Genomic DNA, 12,994 nt, shown 5'->3' with positions numbered 1-12,994 from the left:
TTTATGTCTTCCATGAAACTCAGTTCGTTTTAAAGACTGGTAGAGGCTGAATTCTTTCTAATAAGATGTGATAACTTTAAGACTCAGTTATTTTCTTTTTCATATGCATTTTGGATGAAGTAATCTTAAAATCTTTGCCTCATTGTGGTTGGTATTTTGAATTAAAGTCCAATGATAACAAATCTAAAATTTATATGTGATGGTTCTCCCAGTTTATATTTGTTTATACCCATGAGAAACCACATGCAACAAGAACTGTACTCTTCTGCCTTCTCTTTCAAAACCTGAACACATATTTACCATACAGTCATATTACAATTGTATTTTCTGCCTCTGCCTGGGAAAACAAAATATCATTCAAAGGAACTTTCAGTCTTTTTCGTTGTTGTAGTGATATAACAGCTTACCTGTATTTTTTGTTTTTAATTTGTAATTTGAATTTGACTGGGAATATCTGAGGCTCGGTGCTGATTTAGTTTGGCATAAGAAGTGGCTGCTGCTTAGTTTTCTTCTGTTACAAGATTAGACCTTTACTGTGAGTAAGACCAAATTCTCTTTAACATTAACGAGAAGTGCTTCATTTTTTTTTCACTGGAAAAGAATTTGGCCCAGCATATTCAGGAGAAATTATCATCTCAAAATCTATTTATATACTTAACTGCAGTGATTCAACAAAAATGGATTCCAAGTACTGTGTTCTAGTCCTGAACTTTGTCCCTGATACTGCCAAGATTCAATTGCATGCCAATTTCTATCACTAAGTCTAGTCCCATTAATGTTCACCAGAACTCCTTAGTGTTGAACTTTCAGCTAGACATGCGTAAGCCCTAAAAAGATCAGAGCCCTTTATTCCATGTATGCTATCTTGGTAAAAGTGCTAGCTGTAGTTCCCCGCTATTACCAATTCCTATGTAATGACATTTATTAGTGCATTTTGAGGCAAGTCTCATTACCAGAATTTGCTAGACTCCTATTTAGTTATTAGCTGGGTACAATTAGAGTTGCGTTAATCAGTTATGCTTGTTCAGCTGAGTTCAGATTTTCTTTTGCTGAAGGGAAGAGCCAAGTTTATAAGCCAGTACTTCAGACAATTTGAAACCATGACCTTAAATAATCCTGGATGTTCTGACCATATGCAGTCACAGAAGTGTGTGGTACTTAATGAATTAGAGAGAATGTTTATCATCTTTAACCACTATTTGTACCCACCTTAATGTCTGTTTTTGAAACATTAGATCTAGTCTTCCTGATGATATGTACATGCCAAAGTCTTACATGACAAGACAGCCTTCCTATTTTTTTCAGAACCATCTAGCTTTTCAGGTACTTTAAAACTCCTTAGCACCTCATTGTTAGTCTGAAATTTTGGGGGATGTGGGCAAAAATTATTCATCTTCACATGTGAAGATTTGTATCTTCAGCTTTGTGCTGGATGGCTTCCTAAGCTTTAGAGAAATTAACTGTTACCCACCTGAGATAAGCTTCCCATGGAACAGTGGCATTTAACTGTTCCTCACTTCTCAACTCAGTAGCTTCTCTGAGGAAAGCTCTGAGTTTTGAGTGGCTGATGTACCTGTATTTCCTTATTCTAGGGGGCTTGGGGATTGGTGGAAAAATGTCCCGAGTTCAGCATGGTTCCCAAACTTCAGTGGTGTGAATTGCTCTCTGGAGATTTTTGAAGACCATGGAGAGGGGAAGGTGCCTCTATGGGAAAAGGAGATGTCTAACAGAAGCTGTTGGCCTACTAGGGCCAAGTTTGCATCAGTTTGCAACCTGACTATGCAGGTTAGAACAGGATTTATACTTAGTTTTGGGTCAGCTAACCCTGGAGAAAGTAAAACACAAATTTAGATCTCAATTTAGAGGTTAAAGTATGCCCTGTGGGGTTGGAAGGAGGACGGTATAAAAACCACCGTGCTTTTCAGTATAAGACTGGCATTTTAGAATTACACTATGTCACCAGTAAGAGCTATCTGAATAATGTTCAGCAGGTACACTGACACCAAAGATGCTAAAAGGAAGATAAATCCTCGTGGCCTCAGCTAAAGAAAGGAGTACAGAGCTTGTCCTAGCCTATTAAATCCTGGAATTCTGAAAACAGGGAAGATCTTGTGAGAAACTTGCATTGACCAAACCAAATCAAATTCAAAAACCTTTGGATGAATGAGTGCAAAGGGAATGTGGGCTGAAAGGAGTGAGTCTAAATTGAAAGGAGAAGAGTTGCTTAGGTTTAGCTAAATCGATTTCATAGTGATTTTACTCTAAGTTAGGATGATTTCAGGGCTGATGAGAAAATCTGGATTTTTTTTTTTTGTGTGGAACAGACATGTTAAAGGACTTGCTTGTTGAGGCAATGGGAAAAAGTGATATGCTGCATTATTTCTAGTTTCATGTCAGTCATCTTAGGTTTTGACTCTGAGCCACTGTGCTTAGCACTGAAAGTTTCTTTAACAAATTGCTGCTCAGATAAATGTGGATCATGATGATAAAGTGGTACAGGCTGTAATTTACAGTGGTTTTTGTTGGGTAGGAGGAAAAGAACTTTGTCTTCCTGAAAAATACATAATCCATATTTCTCAGTGGTTCTACCTGATGAGTAGACCTTACAGTTATTGGGGAAGAAAATATTTGAAGTGAATACTTATGTTTCCTGCAAAATAATATTAAATATTTTTTTTTCTCCACAGTAAAACCAACAGTTATTGATGTTGACATTTATGTCAACAGCATTGGTCCTGTATCATCAATAAATATGGTAAGTGACTTCCTAACAAAGATTTTTATCTGGACTTGCTGGTCTTGGCTTCAATACTAGCTTTTGAAAAAGACAATAAATACCACTGGGATAAGTTATTTTGATTGCTGATTTAGTTATCTTTTTAGCTATAGCTCTGTTTTTCAGGTGACTCTTTTGTGTCTCTTCAAGAGAAGGACAAACCTACAAGCAATATTATGCTCTGTGTTGTCTATCACAAAATGCTGGTAGATCTTGAATAGTAAAATAGCCATCTTAGGAAAAAATAAGTATGAAGCAAGGCTATTGTCAAGAAAAATCTTGAATTAATGTTTCAAGAGTCAATTGAATATACAGAGCTTCATAATATGGAGTTAATGAGCGTCATCACATACTATCAGTATATTTATTTGAAATTCATCACCTCTTCAGTAGTTACTTGGCTTTCACTGAGTTATCAACAATCTTTAGCCTTAAAGTATAATTTTGAAGAAGTTATACATACCTGTACTGCATGTGTAAAGTCATGAGAAACTGAAAGTCTGTGTGGTAGTGTGACAATGGCAAACCTAGCAAACCATAACCGTTGGTCAGTTGTTGTGGTCTTAACTCCAGGACATTCCTCAGTTCTGCAGCAACACATTTAGATTTAGAAAGCAAGCTGGTTGTTTATGTAGCTATGGAGGTATGGGTTACTGTGGCTGCTTGTGCAACTTCAAGTTTGAATTCAGCACAGCATTCCTCTTCGTAAACTGGATTTTTCCTTATTTCAACTTGCAAATGCAGGACATGTTAATATCTTAATTTACTTAAAGCTCTTATACTAACTTCTTCAAAGCAATGACTTTCTCTTGTTCACAATGACATTCAAAGGCTGCTGTGTACAATGGTCATATAAGAATCTAATAAATGCACTACGTGTATGTTTTGTATTTTTGAAACAAAAGCTCCTGAATTTAAAAGGTGGTCATTCAGCCTGATTGTTTGGTTTTGCCTATATATCTGGGAGAATGTAAATTATTGCAGTGTGTCAAATCCTGGGTGGTCAGAGACTCCTATGCCCCTTGGCATTGGGAAATCTGGCAAGTGAAGACAGAACAAATTATGTGCTGGGAACAACTTGGCCACATATGCAGAGTGTGAGATGTATTGGTCATATTTCTTGTGAAGAGATGAATGTCAAACAATGGGAATACCTGCTCCATTCTTGAACTAATAAATAGCTAGTTATCTTGCCCTTCCCTGACTGCGGACCAAAATTATTTGTGCAGGGAATGATTTATCGGAAGATCTATTCTGTTTATCATCCTCTGGCTTGTATTTATGTATACTCTAGGAATGGGTACTCTGTTCAAAAGCAATGGGGACAATGGTGAGGATGCTTACTTTTTAAAGTTTTTTTGCTCTTTGTCCCTCTGAATTAGCTTGTAAGTAGCATTTTGGGGTACTGGAAATGGATGTGGAATAATAATTAAGAAAGAATTTGATTGGAACTGCTTCAGGTAAGAAGAAGGAAAAAATAATAATAGAAGGAACCAGTGGTTACTGTTGGCACAGTTGAAACATGACTAGTTTACTTATCCCTTAACTTTGAGTTCGGGATACCTTATGGCACCAAGATGGAAAGGTGCACCAAGATATAAATTTAAAAATGCATACTGTATCTCTTTGATATTAGATGGTCTTATTAGGATAGTTAACGAGTGTATGACATAGAGATATTTCTTGGTTACAGCTGAAAAAAACTATGTATAATCTGTAAGGGCAGAATGATAAATAAAACAATGATGAAATACAAAATGTTGACACCTGAAGTTTTTAGGACTCAAGTGTGCTTAAAGCTATATTTAAACTTTTGAATAGAAATGGACCTTGTTTCAGATATACTTGTGGACAGTATATCCCTCTGAAACTGAATCTGAACTAACCAAGCACTTTTGAGTTTTACTTCTGTTCTTAAACCTAATTATCAATATAGGAGATTAACATTAGGCTCTCAAATGTAGCAAACTTTTGTCCAAAAGCTTCATTTCTGCTCTGTTACTTTGGAGTTAGTCCAAACTTACATGAGAGAGCACAAATGAGCTTGCATTCTCAAATTTACAATGAAGACGGGAAGTCCTCCTCACAAATCTACAAGCTATGCTGCTGTATGATAACTTGTCTCTCCAGTGGCAGAACTGATTGAGGAGCTACTTTTCCCCCATTTGTGTTATTTGAACTGTTTGGCTACAGTATGCAGTAGCTTGTGATCCTCTACTGGAAAAAAAAAAAAAATTAAACACTTTTTGGAATTAAGAATAATAATTTAAAAACATCATTTATTTATTTTTAAGTAAGCAGTTTTTCATGTAGCCTGTGAACTTCTGGAGTGGGGGTACACAAACAGCTGAACAGAAACAGTAGCTGGAAATTACCTGTGGCAGAGGAAGAGGAAGGAAGGGACCATCTTCAGTCTGATTCCTGTCATATAACTGAACACTCAAAGGGAGAAGAATGTGTGTTAAAATCGTGTATAGAATTTAGAATAGTATTCTGGGAGAAAAAAAAGAGTATTCTTGTGATAATCTGCATATGCTATATTTCTCAGCAGGAGAGTAACTTTTAGCTTTTCTCCCCTAAATTGTTATTAAAAGTTGTGCTATTCTATCAAGGCAACTCGGCAAGGTGGTAGTTGATTGAGCAAAAAGAAAGATGATTACATTGATTTCCATCTCTTCTATTTCAAGAGTGAGATCATCAACATGTACAAGGAGGACTTCCCTGCTGTGTACTTCCAAACTTAACCCTTAGCTCTATCACTTTTTTCCTCATGTGCAGCACTTCTGAGGGAAAATTATGTGGAGCTTTTCTAGAGATCAAACTCTGCAGGTATATTTTCTTATCAGTTTTCATCAGTGCTTTTCATCCTGTGGGTGAAACCTAGGAAGTAAAATAAGGTACTTTATCTATTCAGTGGGTGTTCAGTTGAACGTTCAAGCCAATTTTGTAGAGCAAAGGTTTTCAGAAGTCAGTAACTTTGTTGTAATTATGATTAGACTTCAGTATGAATATTAATATCTCACTGTTTCTTTAACAGTCAGGAAAAAGACAGTTGCTACCAGACACCTACCTAAAGCAAAGATAACCTCAGATGAATTGTATGTGAACACTTGTGGCCATGAGGAAAAAGAAATCCTCTTAGACTGAGGCTGGAAGTGCCACAAGGGGAAGAAATGTTAGGGATCCCTTCAAAAAGGCTTGCAGTCAAGGGAAAGGTAATGTTCTCTGTGACAAAGATAGAGTAATCACAGCAATATATGGCTGGCCCTTCATTCCATACTGTTTGCAGAGGGCTTATGCCACTTCCCATAAAGGCCTTACCAATGCTTAATTTCTTGGTTGCTTTCAAAAATATCTATTTAGAACCTCAAGATTTCCAGAAAAAAACAGGAGTGATTGTGAGAAGGTAATGTAGATGCTCTTCTATTAGAGACTCATCATTATGACATCTTTATGATGACAGTAGAAACTTGTTTTCTGGATAGAGAATGGTGACTCTTTGTCTGTAACATGGAAAATTTCTTTAGGGCACAGTCTAAAAAAACCTAATGTTAAGTAGCAAGAAATAGGAATTGTGTAAGAGTAAAGAAGTAAAACCAGGCTGAATAATGAACTGAGTGATACTAAGAGGTAGTCTCAAGTGGCTTTGAAGAAGAAAATAATTTCAGCATTTTGAGCTATTGCATGATGTTATAAAATGACAGAAATGATTGATACTGGACAGGAGTATTTTGAAATTTAAAACTCAGATATTTGAATGCTCATTCAAAAATTTTAGGATGGCTTTTTAACAGATAAAAGCCATCTATTGTACTAATATCTTGATGCCTGTCCTTTATCAAAAACATAATAGGATGTGAGCTCACACTGATTTAAAAGAAACAGGTTGATTTAAAAGTAAATGACACATGGATGTTCTGAGGCAAATTAAATCTTCCTGTGTGCATATTATATCCCTTTGTCTTGGTTTTCATCTCTTCATAAGGTAAGTTACAGAAATCTGCAACTTGCCATTTCATGTTACAACGTTGTTAGAGACCGTGACTTGTAGGATGCAATATTCATATCTATTGCAAGATTTTATTTCAACCTTTTCTGTATTTAAAAACTTTGTCATATCTGTAATCATAATGAACATGCCTCCACTATTGTTAGGGATAGTCTAAGTGAGTTTTTAAATTTGAAAATTAATCTGAAATCTTGTTTTTATTTTTTCCCCAAACTTTATATTGTAAAACAAGTGTATGAATTCTAGATCACTCTGTTTTCATATCCTAGTGTCTTTTTTTTTTTTTTTTAACACTTCCTATTCAAAATGGCATCCAGGAAGCATATGATTTTGCATTAAAATCCATGCTTCAATTTTTGTCAACAGCCCAGTTCTTGTCAACAACAGCAAAGGTTTATAAGTTGCTTTATAAAATTTAGATCTTAATGTAGCTTACTGTAGCCTGGTTTTCTACAGATAAGCAGTACTGGCTTGTGTATAAAATAACAGAAAAAGGAGAGAGACTATGTCAATATGCAGAGTGGGAATCAGATGTAACTGATGGGAAAAAAAATCCCCTAGAAGTAGTTTTGTGAAACAGAAATGTAAAGACACTAAGATTACATAGACTGTTAAACCTCAATAGCATCAAAGTCTGTGTGTTTGTGTGTACACACATACAGTCTTAACTGAGTAGCTACAGGGATCTGAGGCTGCGGCACAAGTTGCTGGTGAAGGAAGAATTTGACACCTATATGGTTTTAGCAACTGGAATCTCATTTTAATGCAGCTGTATGGAAAGTATGTTGAAGAGACACTGTGAGAAACAAGCTTATAAACTGTACTTGTTCATAAAGCTGTTAATTGGTTATTTGCTGGATATATGCTCATCTCTTCATTCTCAGGTAATCTGAAAAGGTAATTCATAGAGAGTTTCTTTTGTGTGTTTCATCACTTCATTCTTTTGCACCCACTCTCTAGGCTATGTTGTGTATCTTTATGGATGCTGTATTCCCCTTTTTCTCAGTTAAGTGTTGTAGAATAAAAGCAATCTTTACTCTTTTTTGCCCCTTAAATGTATTGCTAGACTTCTTTAAACTTCAGCTTCAAAGTCCCCACATGCTCATTTTGCTTCTCCACTAGACAAGATAGGTATTTAAAAGAATAGTCTTGATGGGGAGACTTGTCTAAATATGATTCAGAGCTTATAATTAAGTCTGAATTTCTTGCATATTTTTAGTCTCTAAGTCTGTTTACTTGATAGTTAAAACTATTATTTGAGCATCTGCAATTATAGACACATAACCTGGTGAATCTTTCCATAATAAGGCAAAGTTAATTTAAATCCAGATTTCATCTGGTTTTTGCCCCACTGTGTAGCTCCAAATATTTCCTTTATAGGCTTCTTCTCAAAGATAGTGCAAGACACTGAGCACAAGCCTGTTATCCTGTTCATTGTTAACTTGGAGTGTGTTTTTTCTAACTATATCTCACTGTCTTACCTAATCTAAAGCAATTGCGTAGGGAGGCGGTTTCTGTTATTTAACAGCCAGACCGGTCATCCCCAGGGTACTCAGGCCCCTGAGCTAGAGGATAGGGATGGGGACCAGAATGGAGCCCACATAGTCCAGGAGGAAGCAGTTAATGACCCGATACGCCACCTGGACGCTCACAAGTCTATGGGGCCGGATGGGATCCACCCGAGAATACTGAGGGAGCTGGCGGAGGAGCTCGCCAAGCCACTCTCCGTCATCTATCAGCAGTCCTGGTTAACAGGGGAGGTCCCTGATGACTGGAGGCTTGCCACTGTGACGCCCATCTACAGGAAGGGCCGGAAGGAGGACCCGGGGAACTACAGGCCTGGCAGCCTGACCTCAGTGCCGGGGAAGATTATGGAGAGGTTCATCTTGAGCGAACTCCACAGGCAAGTACAGGTCAACCAGGGGATCAGACCCAGCCAGCATGGGTTCACAAAAGGCAGGTCCTGCTTGACCAACCTGATCTCCTTCTATGACCTGGTGACTCGCCTGGTAGATGATGGAAAGGCTGTGGATGTCATCTACCTGGACTTTAGCAAAGCTTTTGACACCGTCCCGCATAATATCCTCCTCGGGAAGCTGGCAGCTCACGGCTTGGACAGGCATACTCTTCGCTGGGTAAAGAACTGGTTGGGTGGTCGAGCCCAGAGAGTTGTGGTAAATGGTGTTAAGTCCAGTTGGCAGCCGGTCACGAGTGGTGTTCCCCAGGGCTCTGTTTTAGGGCCAGTCTTGTTCAATATCTTTATCAATGATCTGGATGAGGGGATCGAGTGTGCCCTCAGTAAGTTTGCAGATGACACCAAATTGGGTGGGAGTGTTGATCTGCTTGAGGGTAGGATGGCCCTGCAGAGGGACCTGGACAGGCTGGATCGATGGGCCGTGGCCAACTGTATGAAGTTTAACAAGGCCAAGTGCCGGGTCCTGCACTTCGGTCACAACCCCATGCAACGCTACAGGCTTGGGGAGGAGTGGCTGGAAAGCTGCCTGGCAGAAAAGGATCTGGGGGTGTTGGTAGATAGGCGGCTGAACATGAGCCAGCAGTGTGCCCAGGTGGCCAAGAAGGCCAACAGCATCCTGGCTTGTATCAGGAATGCTGTGGCCAGCAGGAGCAGGGAGATGATTGTGCCCCTGTACTCGGCGCTGGTGAGGCTGCACCTCAAATACTGTGTCCAGTTTTGGGCCCCTCACTACAAGAAAGACATTGAGGTGCTGGAGCGTGTTCAGAGACGGGCAACAAGGCTGGTGAAGGGTCTGGAGAACAAGTCTTATGAGGAGCGGCTGAGGGAACTGGGGTTGTTTAGCCTGGAGAAGAGGAGGCTGACAGGAGACCTTATTGCTCTCTACAACTACCTGAAAGGAGGTAGTAGTGAGGTGGGTGTTGGTCTCTTCTCCCAAGTAGCTAGCGATAGGACGAGAGGAAATGGGCTCAAGCTGCATCAGGGGAGGTTTAGGTTGGAAATTAGGAAAAATTTCTTTACGGAAAGGGTGGTCAAGCATTGGAACAGGCTTCCCAGAGAGGTGGTGGAGTCACCATCCCTGGAAGTGTTCAAAAAACAGGTAGATGTGGCACTTCGGGATATGGTTTAGTCTAGTCTACCCTTGATTGGTTTAGGTGGGCTTGGTAGTGTAGGTTAATGGTTGGACTGGATGATCTTAAAGGTCTTTTCCAACCTAGAAGATTCTATGATTCTATGATTTCTGAGGGGTGAATTTTCCAGTTGGTGGGTTCAGATCATCTCTAAAATAATGGAATGTTTATATTTTTCCCTGCAAATTTTACAAGCTTCTTTTTGCTGTGACCTAAGAGAACACTCAAAACCTGGATTAAATTTGAGTGGGTCTGTTCATTTACGAGGACTAAGACACTAATCATACACTTGAACATTTTGCTAGATTATGGTCAAGTTACTGTTCTTGTTTCTAGAGCATATTTATATACTGTCATTAATTTGGATCACTCATGATAAAAAAGATATGAATTATAGAAAATTTTTAAGCTGCATGGGGTTTTGCTGATAAATCAAAATCACCTCACATATAGATTCATTCTTGCTGTTTCAAGCTCTGGCATTCAATGCCTCGCTATGAAAATTTTTCTGGGAGGTAGTAGTAATAAGCTGAAACTTGAGTCTCTTTATGACTTCTGCTCCATCATTGAGCTTGTGAGAGGCTAATATAATCTCAAAAGTGAAACAAAGTGGAAAGGAGGAAGCTGGAGGGAAAAATATGAGCATAGATTGATTTTTTCCCATATCAGCTTGGCAGCTTCTACTTTTGGTCTCCTCTAGAGCCCCACTTTGTGTAACTAAAATATGACCAAGCTGATAGACACTTGGATAAAGGCCTTAGGCTGCCCTTATTTGCGGTGCAATGGGATGGACTAGCATAATGTTTATTTTTCTGTAATGAAGCTTGTGTCCTGTGATGTGCAGCAGTAAAATACTTATTGCTATAATTTACTACATTGGCAGGAAATCCAGTTTGCTTCTTGGAGAAATGATAGTTTTTGTCACAAGTCTTTGGTAATGGACTGATCTTCTGTCTGCTGGTCTGTCTTACCAGAGTTCAAGCAGATTGTAAAATATGGATGACTTAGCCTTAGTGTTGTCTCAAAAGCACATTTACTTTCAAAAAATGAGCAATTTACTTTCAGTAATATAGGAGAATGAAATGTCTGATGTGCTCAGTAATGGACATTGCAAAAAGATCTGAAGAACAGCTGGACTGTGTGTTTTTTCCATAGCTGAACAATGCTGCAGTATCTAACAGGTACCACATCTTTGAGTGAATGAATTGGCCTTTGTACAAAGTATGGAAAGAAACTACTTTCCAGCCTGATGCCAGTTCTTATGCTTGATTTCTCCCACTTCAATAACCTATTTCTTGGGCCTGCAAATCCTAGGCTTTAGAGTAAGTGTACGCACTGTTACAGTTCCTTTAGAAAGTAATGGTTGCCTTCCTGTCTATCCAGTGCTACATAGCTTCACTTTCTTTATTGCCAACATTGGGGAAGTTAATTTAGAAAATCTATGGCTAAATTGCTGCAGAGGATATTGAGTTACTTCAGGGTAAATTGAGGGTCTCTTTGCCTACATCAATTTAGTTTCTGAGTGGTCAAGCACTTATCATCTTTGTTTTAGAGCTTGAGCTTTCCATGATTGCTCCATGAAAGAGTAATTACATTCATGTCAACCTGTTTATTGGATTGCTGCATGATATTGACATAATTTAAACTGTGGTTTTGAAAGTTTGGTCTTCCTTAGTTCTTTCAGTGATGGATTTACCCAAGACACAAATGGATGTTGCTGATTAGTTCCATAAATAATAGGGCATTCTAATGACAAGTTTTTGTAAAATTTTATGGTATAAAATTTTGCGAACGCCGACCCAGCCATCACAGCATCCATGGAGTGATTCCAGTGGCATTATAAAAGTGCTTGTAGTTAGGAAGGAACATCTGAATACAATGTGACCCTATATAATCCCTAATTGGGTCACAGAAGAGTCTTCATGTTTCTGTAAGGTTTTTTGGTTGGTAAAAATCATAGAATCATAGAATGGTTTGGGTTGGAAGGGACCTTAAAGATCATTTAGTTCTAACTGTCCTGCCATGGGCAGGGATACCTTCCACTACATCAGGCTGCTCAAAGCTCCATCCAACCTGGCCTCAAACACTTCCAGGGATGGGGCATCCACAACTTCTCTGGGCAACCTGTTCCAGTGCCTCGCCACCCTCATAGTGAAGAATTTCTTCTTTAATCCGCATCTACCCTCTTTCAGTTTAAAAATGTTACCCCTCATGCTATCACTGTGCTCCCTGATAAAGAGTCCCTCCCCATATTTCCTGTAGGCTCCCTTTAGGTACTGGAAGGCTGCTGTAAGGTCTCCCTGGAGCCTTCCCTTCCCCAGGCTGAGCAACCCCATCTGTCTCAGCCTGTCCTCATAGGACAGGTGCTCTAGCCCTCTGATCATCTTCATGGCCCTCCTCTGGACCTGCTCCAACAGGTCCATGTCTTTCCTATGCTGGGGACCCCAGAGCTGAACACAGCACTCACAAAAGCAGAGTAGAGGGGAGAACCACCTCCCTTGTCCTGCTGGTCACGCTTCTTTTGATGCAGCCCAGGATATGGTTGGCTTTCTGGGCTGCAAGCAGACATCGCTGGGTCATGTTGAGCTTCTCATGAACCATCACCCCCAAGTCCTTCTCCTCACGGCTGCTCTCAATCCATTCTCTGATCAGCCTGCATTTGTGCTTGGGATTGCCCCAACCCAGGTGCAGGACCTTGTACTTGGCCTTGTCGAACTTAATGAGATTTGCACGGGCCTGCCTCTCAAGCCTATCAAGGTCCCTCTGGATGGCATGTCTTCCCTCCAGCGTGTTGACCACACCACACAGCTTGGTGTCATCGTCAGACTTGCTCAATCCCATTGTCCATGTCACTGAAAAAGATGTTAAACAGCACCGGTCCCAATGCCAACGCCTGAGGAACGCCACTCATCACTGGTGTCCACTTGGACATCGAGCTGTTGACCGCAACTCTTTGAGTGCAACCATCCACCCAATTCCTTATCCATCAAGTGGTCCATCCATCAGATCCATGTCTCTCTAATTTAGAGACAAGGATGTTGTGTGGGACAGTGTCAAATGACTACTATTCATTGGTATAATTTAAATATCAGAGCAATGCCCTT

The 12,994-nt window shown here is 39.6% G+C and overlaps 1 protein-coding gene across 1 annotated transcript in view; it reads left to right on the top strand.

The window, feature by feature from the left end:
* GABRG3 (gamma-aminobutyric acid type A receptor subunit gamma3) overlaps positions 1 to 12,994 on the top strand; it is a 349,817-nt gene that overhangs the window by 16,091 nt on the left and 320,732 nt on the right. The window contains exon 3 of the mRNA XM_075708721.1: positions 2,688 to 2,755. Coding sequence (XP_075564836.1) covers positions 2,688 to 2,755 — 68 coding nt within the window. The remainder of the gene's footprint in view (positions 1 to 2,687; positions 2,756 to 12,994) is intronic.

This window comes from Pelecanus crispus, chromosome 1, assembly GCF_030463565.1.
Source record: "Pelecanus crispus isolate bPelCri1 chromosome 1, bPelCri1.pri, whole genome shotgun sequence".
Taxonomy (NCBI): domain Eukaryota; kingdom Metazoa; phylum Chordata; class Aves; order Pelecaniformes; family Pelecanidae; genus Pelecanus; species Pelecanus crispus.
The sequence above is the reverse complement of the archived record's forward strand: the minus strand, read 5'-3'. Positions and strand labels throughout refer to the sequence as shown.